The 15,379-nt window shown below is 36.9% G+C and overlaps 1 protein-coding gene across 4 annotated transcripts in view; it reads left to right on the forward strand.

Moving 5' to 3' along the window:
* The window catches only part of NF1 (neurofibromin 1), a 255,663-nt gene that overhangs the window by 101,904 nt on the left and 138,380 nt on the right, over positions 1 to 15,379 (forward strand). For all 4 annotated transcript variants that reach the window (XM_063457447.1, XM_063457448.1, XM_063457449.1 and 1 more), the window contains exons 9-12: positions 329 to 502; positions 963 to 1,091; positions 2,114 to 2,188; positions 10,542 to 10,664. In XM_063457447.1, the coding sequence (XP_063313517.1) occupies positions 329 to 502; positions 963 to 1,091; positions 2,114 to 2,188; positions 10,542 to 10,664 (501 nt within the window). The remainder of the gene's footprint in view (positions 1 to 328; positions 503 to 962; positions 1,092 to 2,113; positions 2,189 to 10,541; positions 10,665 to 15,379) is intronic.

The raw sequence follows: 15,379 nt of genomic DNA on the forward strand, positions 1-15,379 counted from the left end.
CTAAAGCGTAGGAAAAATACATTGTCACTACTTGTACTTAGGTTTTAGAAAAAAAATAAATGAGATCACATATGAAGACATGAAGAACAGATTTTGAGAATGGAAGAGAAGAGCAATCGGTAGAAAGGTAAGTTCTTCATAACAGTGCGTCTTTAGTGGGTAGTTAGCATGCTTATAAATTAACCTGACTTCACTCAATCTTTGTACTTTGCTTACTTTAGTAACATTAGTTTAAATATTTATAAAAACTGTTACTTTCTGTTGAAATATTGTATTCTGGCTGTATGTCTATTCTTTTTCTTACATCTTTTTGATTTTGTTTTATTAGAAATTGTTTCTTGAAAACCTCAGAAAAGCTTTAACGGGTCATGGAGGAGGCAAACCGCTGACTGAAAGTGCTGCAATTGCTTGTGTGAAGTTGTGTAAAGCATCTACATACATCAACTGGGAGGATAATTCAGTTATATTTCACCTCGTGCAATCCTTTGTAATTGACTTAAAGGTAAGCAAAGATGAGTGGAGCATTTTGTACCCTTGGGTAAAATGTAATAAAGTAAATTCTAAAGTTAGGACATCCATATTTTTTATCTTTAAAAATAGATCATTATCACTATTGCTATTTTCACTAGATCTAGGTAAAAATACTATTGACTGCACTCATGAGTAGTCAATTTAAATATCATTTGATTTGTCACGATTTGACCATCTAGATCTAGAATAAAGATATCCGCAGGAAATACAAAGCCAGTTTATAATATAATGTGTGTATACATTTTTATGCCAACCTAATTGTGATTTACTTTTTATTATCACATGTGTGTGCTTGGTTAGAATGTATCCAGTGGTTCTCTTATATCCTATTTAGTATCAAAACAATTTTAAGTGCACTTTACGTTGCAATATAGGTGGAAAGAAGTGGTATTTGGTTTTCATGTTGGTTACATGCATTCTGCTTTTTTCAGAATTTACTATTCAATCCCATCAAGCCTTTCTCCAGAGGTGCAGGCAGCCAGAATGCAGATGTTGATTTAATGATTGATTGCCTGGTTTCTTGCTTCCGAATCAATCCCCAAAACAACCAGCACTTCAAAGTAAGTACATTGGACTGACATCATAATTTGACGGTAGAGTTTTCACTAATAAAACAAAATCATAACTCTATAGCATTATCACAAAATTCACTCACAAGCACAGACTGCAAACTTTACAATGATGTATTTGTGATTCTCCAGTGACAGGAACCTTTTAAATTTTTTCATGAAGCGTTTTATGGACATCTATTAAATCTACGTATGTAAAACTAAGGACTCAATAAATCAATCGGACAACGTTGCAAGCCTAGATTCTGACATGAGCTGTTATCTAATATTATATGATTTGACCCTAGAACTACTCATAACATCTGAAAAACTCAAGGGGATATTGCCATAATTAGGGTGTATAACTGAACACAAATTATTTTACTTTTACTGTATTAGCATCAGGATGAAAATACTATAGGGTAAGAAACAGAACTATGTCCAGGAGTTACACACATCATTTTATATAGTGCTTTTTTGGTTACCATTGTTAAACATTTAATATTGAAACAGTGGATAGGGGATACTCTATGTACTAAAACAAATTTAGCTTAATGAAGCAGGTTTGGTGTATAGATCAGCAGCAGTCTTGCTGATCAATTCTGTTACGTAGGAGTTAAATAATTTTTTGTTTGCTCAGCGCTACCCAAATCTCCCTGGGCTGTGATTTGCACAGCCTCAGTGAAAAAAAAGTTTACATTTCAAACTGAACACAATGGTTTTACTTTAGAAGTCCTAGTCTTCTTCTTTTCTTTTAATTGAACTTTAATCACACAAAAGAGGCCCCTGCAGGCTCTACCAGACAATTAACAGACCAGGAGATAAGAATTCTAAGTTAAAAACATTGTGCAGTGATGGAAGCTAAATCATTTAAGCTCTTACTCAGAAACTCTTATATCTAAAACCACAACAAATACTTCTTAGGTCATTTTTGTTACATCCTTGACTTGTAATGTTTGCCATTATTATTATTTCAAAATGCCTTATTCTAATTGACTAGTAACACACTGTCTGCTTTTCTTGTTCCTTTGAAGATCTGCCTGGCACAATCTTCACCTTCAACATTTCATTATGTGCTAGTAAACTCTCTGCATAGGATCATTACAAATGTAAGTATTTAGTTGTGTTCTGCTGTGAATTATATACATCCAAAGTCTGTCTGTGTCGCACTCGCACACGCTCTCTCTCTTTTTCTTCATATTGCATATGTCAGAGGTTACCAGGTGATCATGCATCAGTATTTTATTTCATTTATTAATGCTGTTTATATTAGAATGTTGGATATTGTGGTACATTTTTATTTTGTTCATTCTAGTTGCGCATCATGATTTAAAAACATTTGAGGAACATTGTATGTATGGGTGTTTGATGTTGATTCTTGTTTTTTTTTATAATTGTTCTTGGTATTAATGTGAGCAGCATGGATACTGCTGCACAAAACTCAAAAATCCCTGCACAACTTTCAGTGTTCTGTTAATGGGATGATTCCACAGAACAATGCTGTACAAAAAGCAGTATGCTCATAAATCTGGTAGATTTATAAATTCCCATTCATTATTGTGGATAAATTGCACTGTAATGTCAGATAAAATGCAATTAATAAATAATTTTAATATTTATGAAAATAGTCCAAATGCTTTGTTTTATTAAAAAAAAACTAAAAAAAAAAAAAACTTTCCTTATAGCTGCTCTGTCACCTTCTTGGGTTTTTGCATCATTTTCAAAGGCCCTGAATGGTGACTTTCTGTTAGGTGCTGGGGAAGGTAAACCTTACTTGCCTGAAGCTGTCCCTCGCTGCCATCTGCATCTGCTGAATCCTCTTCAGCTTCTGGTGCTTCATGTGCAAGGAACCCACGTCAGTTCTGTACTCTCCTGCATGCTTAAGTGTATAACACTGAGGTCTATGGAGGATCATGCAGGACCCTTCATAGATATTGTCTACCGATAAATGAGACAATGCCTTATTACCCCGGTGAATGACTGCGTGGGGTGGGGAGGGGGAAGTGGCAACTTGACAAAGGTAGCTCTGTCAAGTGGAGAGAATACATTAGGCAAAGTCCTACCTTTGCCTAATGTATAATTAGGAGGGAAAAAAATAGAACAAAGGATTATGAATGAGGAAGAGAAAAGGAAAAGATGGAAGCAAGGTAGGGTGACAAAGCCGCTTTAATTGTAAATGTAGATGAGAAGTCAGAGAAGAATAGTATTTATAAAGAATTTATACTAAAGTGTACACTAAACTGTTTTGTTTTAGAATTCCATCAATTGCCAATATTAAAGGGACACTATAGTCACCTGAACAACTTTAGCTTAATGAAGCAGTTTTGTTGTATAGAACAAGTACCTGCAGCCTCACTGCTCAATCCTCTGCCATTTAGGAGTTAAATCCCTTTGTTTATGAACCCTAGTCACACCTCCCTGCATGTGACTTGCACAGCCTTCCTAAACACTTCCTGTAAAGAGAGCCCTATTTAGGCTTTCTTTATTGCAAGTTCTGTTTAATTAAGATTTTCTTATCCCCGGCTATGTTAATAGCTTGCTAGACCCTGCAAGATCCTCCTGTATGTGATTAAAGTTCAATTTAGAGATTGAGATATAATTATTTAAGGTAAATTACATCTGTTTGAAAGTGAAACCAGTTTTTTTTTTCATGCAGGCCCTGTCAATTATAGCCAGGGGAGGTTTGGCTAGGGCTGCATAAACAGAAACAAAGTGATTTGACTCCTAAATGACAGTGAATTGAGCAGTGAAATTGCAGGGGCATGATCTATACACTAAAACTGCTTTATTTAGCCGCCTTTGTACTTGTCAGACCTGAAAATCAAATTTAAGAATCAAACTTTTCAATTTAAGAATGCATGCATGCAGCAAAAATCTTCTCCCTCTTTGGAACATATTTATGTGAACAAATGTTTTCCAGAATGATGCACTCCAAGTCAAAATTGAGGACATAATTGGCTGATTGTCATCTGGAGCACTACCTCCAAATACCTACATAAATACCTATGGTTGAATTCTTAGTAAAAACTGAATATTTCAGTCCTTTCATTGCTATTGTATTGTATAGAAGATTTGTTTATTGTGTGGCCCAAAATGTGTACCAAATTTTCAAAGGGGCCCTTGACTTCCAGAAGGTTGAGCACTCTTGACGTAATGCATAGTTTTTAAAATAAATTCAGCATATGAGTAAATGCCTGAAGATGGCACTGTTATCCCTGGCCAGATTGCCTGAACGTATTGCCTGTCTGTTGTATTGCGTCCTCTAGACAGTTTTATCTAGCTTTCCTGTCTGTTTGGTATGTGTGGAGCATCCTCGCATTTAGATTGACACTAGAACAGGTACTAACTGAATTTTACATGCAGTTTGGGTTGGGTAGTGTTTCAAAACATAGCCTCTATCAGCTTCCCTGCTTCTGTATGGGGAGTGAAGCAGGGAAGACCATAGAGTCTTACTGTTGGAATTCAAACACTGTCTGAACAAAGGTCCATGTATATGGCTGTGGGATCCCTTCATTTACTAAACGAAGGGATGAGTTTTTATCTTTATCTTTGTTTTTGTTTTTTTCATTTCATATTCCTCGTATAAAAAAATTCTATTTCCTTTCCATACTTGATTAAATGATTATATTAAAAATATTTTTGAGAAGACTGTTGTCCTTCACTTTTCTTTGGTCAGAATCACCAATTATATGTCCAAAACCCGTGCAGGTAATAGTCTGCATTTACAAATCTTATCATCCAACAGTCCATGATATCTGGAAAACAGTGTTCTCTGGTATGATGTCAGATATTAATATTGTGCATGCTTCATGGAGATAAAATGCTTCTTATCAAGAGGGCTAAAGTTGGCAGCCCCCATCGGGCACTGGTAAGTCAGGAGATGTACAATAAAGGAGTTATTAAAGGAACACTAAGCACAATAACCACTTCAATTCTCCTCCGACAATATCTCCATGATCTCCGTCAAACCATTATGCTACTGTTTAACAGCGATCCATGGTCCTTCAGAGCAAACCGCCTGACCCCAATGACTTACAATGGTATAAGGCAGAGCTATTATCTGTAGTCATAAAGTCAAGTGCCGTGATACACTGCATTCAGTGAAATGGCAATATAACAGTTTGACAGGAATGCGGGAGAGGGTACAAACAGGCTCCATAACTACTACAGTGAGTTATACTAGTAATGATGCCTACAGTGTTTTTATAACGTGACTACAGTGTAATGGTGACTACAGTGTCATATATAATCTTATAATCTTATTACCAAATTATCCAAAATTGGGCTATATTATGTGCGATCTGCTTTTTATACTGTCCCAGTTTCCCGCTCTTTTAAAGCTTGCAACCATTAACCAGCTCCAGTACTCCGCAACAGCTGTCGTTATTTTTGCCCAGATACCAGTCTAACTGACCATCCACCACAAAATTTAAAACTTTGTCACATTTAAATCCCAAACAAAGCAGATTAACTAGTGCTTAGTGCCTGTGCCTTCTTTATTTACAATCTTTAAATAAATGTTTAACCACATTAAAAAGTTGCCTAGGATGCAAATCAACTTTAAAAGTGGTCAATGAGTTATTCACCTGAACAAAGATGTAAGGCGGCTCTCTGATTGCTTGTGTTTTTCTTGCATTTTAATCAGTTTTCACAACTACATATGCGTCTTGCAGCACATCTAGCTTTGAAACGTTTGCTCACCTTGCTGAATTATATACTGAAAACTGAAAAGGACGTTTACATACATATCTTTTTCACTACTGTCCTATTAAGACTGTTAGCATCTGCAAACACAACTGTTCCCCAAGGCATGGAGGGGTATTTGAAACCTGCCTTCTGTGGTTTCCATAGCAGCAGGAAATGATCTCAATTCAAGGAAGCTTTTAGAGTAATAGGACACGACAGGAAGTAATCTGGTCAGATGCACAGAAGATTATGCAGCCAGAAAGCTCATACCAGTGCATTCAATATCACTGACTCTGCAACGTCCTAAGAATCATCACTGACTCCTAGTCTTCTTAACTTTAAGCTTTTGGTGTCTGGCAATTGATAAGAAAATATGTAAAAAAGAATAATAAATAAGAAAATATGTAAAAAAGAATAATAAATAAGAAAAAAATACAGTAGCACTGATTGTGATATCTTTACCTAACATTTACCTTCTAGAGTCTAGAATCTAGACACTGTATCAAATAATGTACAGGTATGTGGAAATAATAAAAAAAAATAACCAGATAACTTTCAGTATGCAAATGAGAATACCTCTACTTCTTATTTGTACTTGATATTTACATTGAATGTAGGATTTTATACCTTTAGGCTTACTTGTTACCTACTGTGCACAAATATGCAGGCATCTATTACTCGGTGGTAGCGAAGTTACATTCCCTTTTAAATTAGCAGTACTGCCACATTTAGAACTAGGCACTCATTAATCCAGACAGAAAATACAGAAACACGTACACACGTGTACACGTACACGCACACACATGTACAGACACACACATAATCACTCATACTCATATATAAATATTCTGACTCATACATGTGAACACTGATATTTCTCCAGTTTCATCCCCACTGCTGAGTTTTGTCTTTAACACTTTATCCTCTCAGTTTTGTCTCATGGAACTTTGTGAAGCAAGTTTCAGTGCCATCAATATGAAATGTCTGTGATGGAAGTGGGAGATGACATCAGAGCTTAACCCCTTAAGGACCGGACTGTTTTTGCGATGTTGTACATTTGCGACCAGGCATCTTTTTACACTTTTGTGGTGTTTGTGTTTAGCTGTAATTTTCCGCTCTCTCATTTACTGTTCCCATACAAATTATATATTGTTTTTTTCAGGACAAAAGGGGCTTTTTTTTACATTCCATTATTTATATAATCTCATGTAATTTAATTTTAAAAAAATGAAAAAATATGATGAAAAATTGAAAAAAATACATGTTTTTTGACTTATGGGAAAAATATTTTACTCATCTACAAAAGCGAATGAAAAAAACTGCTAAATAGATTCAAAATGTTGTCCTGAGTTCAAAAATACCCAGTGTTTACATGCTTTTTGCTATTTTTTGCATGTTATAGGGCTATAAGTACAAGTAGGATATTGCGGTTTCAAAACATACATTTTTAAAATGTATCAATAGTGACATTGTAACACTATTATCTGTCATAAATCGCTGAATAACACCCCACATGTACATATTTTTTTTAAAGTAGACAACCCAGGGTATTCAATATGGGGCATGTCCAGACTTTTTTAGTAGCCACTTAGTCGCAAACACTGGCCAAAGTTAGCGTTCATATTTGTTTGTGTGTGAAAAAAGTAAAAATCTAAATTGAACGCTAATTTTGGCCAGTGTTTTTGACTAAGTGGTTACTAAAAAAGACTGGACATACCCCATTTGCAATACCTTGGGTTGTCTTCTTTTGCAAATGGTATGCCATCATGGGGGTAATTCTCATTCCTGGGCTACCATACGCTCTCAAAGGCAATGTAACCAACCTGGCCATTTTCAATGTAAAAATATTTGACCCATATATTTGACCCTGTAACTTTCAAAAACGCTATAAAACCTGTACATGGGGGGTACTGTTATACTCAGGAGACTTTGCTGAACACAAATATTAACACAAAAAGTGTTTCAAAACTGGAAAATGTATCACAACAATTATATCATCAGTAAAAGTGCTGCTTGTGTGTGAAAAATGCAAAAAAAAGTCACTTTCACTGACAATATCATCGCTGTGATATGTTTTACTGTTTTGAATCACTAATATTTGTGTTCAGCGAAGTCTCCCGAGTAAAACAGTACCCCCCATGTACAGGTTTTAGGGTGTCGTAGAACGTTACAGGGTAAAATACAGTGATAGCAAATTAAATTCTCTGGACTTTCGGCCTGGGTTGGCAGGCAGGTCCCTTAAATTGCAATCAATAAAATAACTTAATTATGTAAAAATATTACATAAATACGCACGTAGAATTTAAATATATATGCATATTTATATATTTGAAGTCTACGTGTATATTTATATAATTATTTATGTAATTTTGCATATGGACATATGAATAGTTCGTATTCTATTTATTTATATATACATAGATATATATACAATTTCATTCTAAGTGTATTTTTATATAAATATATATATTAATATCAAAATACAGTTAGAATAAAATTTCGTATAGATATATATTTTTTTATTTTTATTATTTTTACATGTTTAATTTAATTTAAATTACTTATTATTTGTATTTTATAATAATATATATACACAATATATATAGTTATTATATATAATATATATATATACGTGTGTAATTTAATTATAAGTGTATTTTTATATTAATATATGTACATATTATTATAAAAATACACTTAGCATGACATTATATATATATATATATATATATATATATATATATATATATATATATATATATATATATATATATATATATATATATATATATATGATATATAGACATATATTATATAGGTATAATATATGTCTATATATCATATATATATATAAATATATATATATATATATATATATATATATATATATATATATATATATATATGATAATAATTTTTTTTATTAACTTTAAGTTTAATTTTTTTTATGATTTTACACTAGCAGGGAGACTGCCTGTCAGCACAGACAGTCCCCCTGCAGGCAGACACATGGACACCTATTGTGACCATGTGGTCGCCCTGTTGGGCGATCACATGGCCACAGGGGTCCTAATTCGCCATGGGGAGACTGTCTGGGCTGCAGGCAGTCTCCCCACAACTGGAGCACCGCCGATCGCCGCCGGGGGAACGACGGCGATCAGGTAAGTACATCTTAAATTTACGACGGTTCAGGACCGTCGTCGGTCGGCAATGGAAAAATGCCGATGTCGTCCGTCCTAAGGGGTTAAAGTAGTCTGTGTTATTTAAAGACACAGATCAATCTTATCCTCACGTCAATAACACTAGAAGGTCAGGTCTTATAATTTACCCAATGGTCCTCCATGGGACATGGTGACACATATCTAGGTGTTGATAGTCCATTCTGTGTCTCCATGGCAAACTGGCACTTAGGATTTCTAAAGCCCTGATTTTTCGGACCACATTTACATCTATTGTATTGCAGAGAACTCTCTGGTGTAACATAATATCGATGCATGTGTCTACTATATCTGAGGATTGGCATTATACCGTATATACTCGAGTATAAGCCGAGTTTTTCAGCACATTTTTTGTGCTGAAAAACCCCAACTCGGCTTATACTCGAGTCAATTGTCTGTATTATGGCAATTTGCATTGCCATAATACAGACTGGGGGGAGAGGGGGGCTGGCAGAGCTGTACTTACCTCTCCTGCAGCTCCTGTCAGCTCCCTCCTCCTCCGCAACGTCCGTTCAGCACCTCGGTCAGCTCCCAGTGTAAGTCTCGCGAGAGCCGCGGCTCTCGCGAGACTTACACTGGGAGCTGACAGAGGGAGCTGCACAGACCGCGCGGAGGAGGAGGAAGCTGACAGGAGCTGCAGAACAGGTAAGTACAGCTCTGCCAGCCCCCCTCTCCCCCCTACTGAACTACCAATGACACTGGACCACCAGGGAAAGGAGCCCCCCTCCCTGCTATGTATCAAGCAGGGAGGGGGGACGAAAAAAAAAATAATAATAATTAAATAATAATACAAAAAAAAAATAATATAAAAAAAATAAAAAAAAAATAATTAAATAATAATACAAAAAAAATAATAATTAATAATATATTAAATGCCCACCCCCACCAACACATACACAAACACACACTGCATCACACACACTGCATCACACACACTCACACTTCATTCATATACAGACACTGCACTCACAGACACTGCACTCACAGACACTGCACTCACAGACACTGCACTCACAGACACTGCACTCACAGACACTGCACTCACAGACACACACACTGCATTCATTATATACACACACTGGAAATAAATATTCAATTAATATATACGCACACACACTGCACTCATACACATACACACACACTGCACTCATACACGCACTGCACACACGCACTGCACTCATACACGCACTGCACTCATATGCACACACTGCATTCATTATATACACACACTGTAAATAAATATTCAATTAATATAATTTTTTTAGGATCTAATTTTATTTAGAAATTTACCAGTAGCTGCTGCATTTCCCACCCTAGTCTTATACTCGAGTCAATAAGTTTTCCCAGTTTTTTGGGGTAAAATTAGGGGCCTCAGCTTATATTCGGGTCGGCTTATACTCGAGTATATACGGTAATTACAATTAAAAGTAACAAATGTTGCCTAAAGGTATTTCTCACTTTGTGTCCAAGCTGAAGATTTCTATGGTTTTATTTATTTATTTTTCTTACTCCCTGAAAAGCTTGTTTTTTATTTCATACATTTTGTTTTATTTTGCAGTCTGCATTGGATTGGTGGCCCAAGATCGATGCAGTATATTGCTACTCAGGAGAACTCCGCAGTATGTTTGCTGAAACACTCAAAATGGTCATGCAGTTGCACTCAGCAATCCGGTTGACTCCGGTGAGGATTTTCTCATCTCTTACTTTGCATTTCATCCTATGTCCACATTTCTTATTTTGTTGTCTTAATTTTTTTTTTGAAAGCGTATCTAAAACACAATCTGTATAGCAAATAAAAGTCCTTCTTGATTTCAAATTGGTTAAAAGCAAGGCTTTAAAATTTTTTATTTTTTTTTTTACAAAAAATTGGACTTTTCTCTTTAAGTATCCACAGTTCTTGACTTACCAGTTTGATCAAAATGCCAGTCACATTCTTGTACAGTATGTACTTTGTTCAGTGGTACTGAATCCCCTCCCTATACTTGCTGTTCTTCTCCTGCTTTGTTTTACAGTCTTTTAACTTTGTAGCTGCCTTTCTTTTGATGACAACCGCAAATTGTATTTAAAAGAAAACTCATCTTTTTTTTTTTTTTTTATAAATACAGAATAAGAGAAAAGGAAGGGGGTTAGAGGATCCATACATTACAGCTTTATATACCGGAGTAACAGCTATAGGTTTAGTTTCAATGCTGGTTTAGCGCTATTCCGTGTTATTGTGGCCATGTAGGGCCCTCTGTGTCACCGTGTCAGTTGGGTCCTCGGGGGTGGGTGGTGGTTGTCTTGTGGGGGAGAGTCTCTCGTCAGTGTTGGTGCGTCACGTCACGGTTTCCTTGTGTAGTTGCAGGTATCTTTTTATTTAATATGGAAAAATTGCACATATTATTGTATGTGTGTATTATTTGTGAATGCACACATATAAACTTCATTATAGTGCATCTTCTTACTTAACCTTGCTCTGTTGGTGGGCAGTTATCTTCAATTATCTTTGGTCAGAAGCACCGGTTATCTAACCTAACACCATACAAATCATCAAGAGGTAACGTGCATTAACGAATCCTGGTACCATGTGCAGATGCAGAGTATCTAAAAAATGCTGTCAGGGCCAGTTTCAGCAACTTAAATTCCAAAGAACCTATATCCAGGGCTGGTGCAAGTATTTTTTCTGCCCTAGGCAAAAATCATGTTTCCCGATCCCTCCTGTATTTCACTTTCTCTTTCCCCACCTTTTTAAACCTTTCTAGTTTCTCTTCCTTCCTTCTTTCTTTCTTTTTTTTTTTTTTTTTTTCTGTGTGTGTCTATCTGACTCATGCAGCTGCATGTTTCTCTGTTTTCCAATCTGTCTCTGTCCTGCTTTTTTCCTGTTGTTTTCATTGTAACGAGTATTCCACACTCTCTCCACTGGTCTATGTGTTGAAAGTTGTGGATGGAGGCTGCTGCTTTTATTGTTGGATATGTGGATAGACTTGTGCATTGGAAGTCTGTGTATGTTTTGTATATGATGAGACTCCGTGGAGAAATGCATGTAGTGTGCTTGTATGGAAAGAGTTATAATCCCTGGTGGTCCTATGAAGAGTCTGTGCTGATGAACGTGGTCCAGTTGCACCTAACCTTTGCATTCCAACACTGAATCAGTTAGAGCCTGGCACTGTTAATTTTGTCGACTAACAATTTTGAGATTTAGTAGACTAAAACTAAAACAATTCAGATGTCTAAAATACGACTAAAACTAAAATGTCTGTTTAGTAAAAAGATTGTGACAAAAACTAAATTGAAATTTGCCACCAAAATTTACACTGCACAGAGGGGCCATGGAAGGTGCAAACTAGGGCTTGGGACAAAGACACCTAGAGGGGCTGGGATGACACAAAGCGATATAGAGGGGCTGGGGAAACGGAAAAAAAGACAGAGGCTTTAACTAAACCCATTGCATTATAGTCATGTCAACTAAATCTACTGGAGATTTAGTCTAAAAATAAAACAATTGAGATGTCTAAATTATGAGGAAATTTAAATTTGCCACCAAAATTAACACTGGAGCCGGGTGGCAGCACTCATGATTTATTTAGTGTGTCCCTGGACTGCAGGGGAGTTGATGAACACCCCCATGGAGAAAATAATTTACTGAAGAGTGGTGTTAACTTGAAATGTTTATGAATGTAAAACAAAAATACATTAGTTTGTGCTATACATTTGCATGCACTTCCACAAGTGTCACAAAATGAACATTTTGACACTGTTTGTGTGTTCTTTCTCATTTACTTTTTTACATGTATGAATAACTTTTTTCCTAACCGTTAAATACAGGATCCCTAATATCATATGTTCTGTGCAATATTGTAACTCGTTTATTGCTATTGATGGCAATTTAAAAAAATGTCTGTCATCTTATTTTTGCACACTTCTTTCATATGCAAATATCTGAATGGCTTTTAGAAATGTCCCTTAAAAAGGTTCAGTTGGGTGACCTATTGGTCAAAACAATAACCAAGTAGTTTCACAATTTTATAACATTTTTACTTAAGTGAACATGTCAACCAAAATACTTGTTCACTTTATTACCAGGTAAGTACATCTTAAATCAGGTAAGTACATCTTAAATTTACGACGGTTCAGGACCGTCGTCGGTCGGCAATGGAAAAATGCCGATGTCGTCCGTCCTAAGGGGTTAAAGTAGTCTGTGTTATTTAAAGACACAGATCAATCTTATCCTCACGTCAATAACACTAGAAGGTCAGGTCTTATAATTTACCCAATGGTCCTCCATGGGACATGGTGACACATATCTAGGTGTTGATAGTCCATTCTGTGTCTCCATGGCAAACTGGCACTTAGGATTTCTAAAGCCCTGATTTTTCGGACCACATTTACATCTATTGTATTGCAGAGAACTCTCTGGTGTAACATAATATCGATGCATGTGTCTACTATATCTGAGGATTGGCATTATACCGTATATACTCGAGTATAAGCCGAGTTTTTCAGCACATTTTTTGTGCTGAAAACCCCCAACTCGGCTTATACTCGAGTCAATAGTCTGTATTATGGCAATTTGCATTGCCATAATACACACTGGGGCTGTGGGGGCTGCAGAGAGATGTTACTTACCTTTCCTGCAGCTCCTGTCAGCTCTCTCCTCCTCCGCCGGTCCGTTCAGCTCTTCTGTCAGCTCACAGTGTAAATCTCGCGAGAGCCGCGGCTCTCGCGAGATTTACACTGGGAGCTGACCGAGGTGCTGAACGGACCGGCGGAGGAGGAGAGAGCTGACAGGAGCTGCAGGAAAGGTAAGTAACATCTCTTTGCAGCCCCCACAGCCCCCACAGCCCCCTCCTACACAGTGCCCATCCACTGGACCACCAGGGAAGGAGAGCCCCCCTCCCTGGCCAGCTAGCAAGCAGGGAGGGGGGACGAAAAAATTTATATATATCAATAATAATAAAAAAATTAAAAATAAAAAAATAATAAAATAAAAATAATAATAAAAAATAATAATAAAATAAAATAATAATAATAAAAAAAAATGTAATGAAACAAAAAAAAATTAAAATAATAATTAAAAAATAAAAATGCCCACCACCCACCAAGGCTCTGCATCACACTCTGCATTACACACACACACACATACACACACTGCATTCATACACACACACTGCATTCATGCACACACACTGCACTCATGCACACACACTGCACTCATGCACACACACTGCACTCATGCACACACACTGCACTCATGCACACACACTGCACTCATGCACACACACTGCACTCATGCACACACACTGCATTCATACACACACACTGCATTCATACACACACACACTGCATTCATGCACACACACTGCATTCATGCACACACACTGCATTCATGCACACACACTGCATTCATGCACACACACTGCATTCATGCACACACACTGCATTCATGCATACACACACACTGCATTCATGCACACACACACACACTGCATTCATGCACACACACACACACTGCATTCATGCACACACACTGCATTCATACACACACACTGCATTCATGCACACACACACACACTGCATTCATGCACACACACACACTGCATTCATGCACACACACACACTGCATTCATGCACACACACACACTGCATTCATACGCACACACTGCATTCATACACACCCACTGCATTCACACACACCCACTGCATTCACACACACAGCACTCATACACACAGCATTCTCATACACACACACTGCATTCATACACACACACTGCACTCATACACACACTGCACTCATACACACACTGCACTCATACACACACACTGCACTCATACACACACACTGCACTCATACACACACACTGCACTCATACACACACACTGCACTCATACACACACACTGCACTCATACACACACACACACTGCACTCATACACACACACACACTGCACTCATACACACACACACACTGCATTCATACACACACACACTGCATTCATACACACACACACACTGCATTCATACACACACACTGCACTCATACACAGCATTCTCATACACACAGCATTTTCATACACACAGCATTTTCATACACACACACTGCATTCATATACACACACTGCATTCATATACACACACTGCATTCATATACACACACTGCATTCATATACACACACTGCATTCATATACACACACTGCATTCATATACACACACTGCATTCATACACACACTGCACTCATACACACACTGCATTCTCATACACACACTGCATTCTCATACACACACTGCATTCTCATACACACACTGCATTCTCATACACACACTGCATTCTCATACACACACACTGCATTCTCATACACACACACTGCATTCTCATACACACACACTGCATTCTCATACACACACTGCATTCATTATAT

Source organism: Pelobates fuscus, chromosome 1 (genome assembly GCF_036172605.1).
Source record: "Pelobates fuscus isolate aPelFus1 chromosome 1, aPelFus1.pri, whole genome shotgun sequence".
Lineage (NCBI taxonomy): Eukaryota > Metazoa > Chordata > Amphibia > Anura > Pelobatidae > Pelobates > Pelobates fuscus.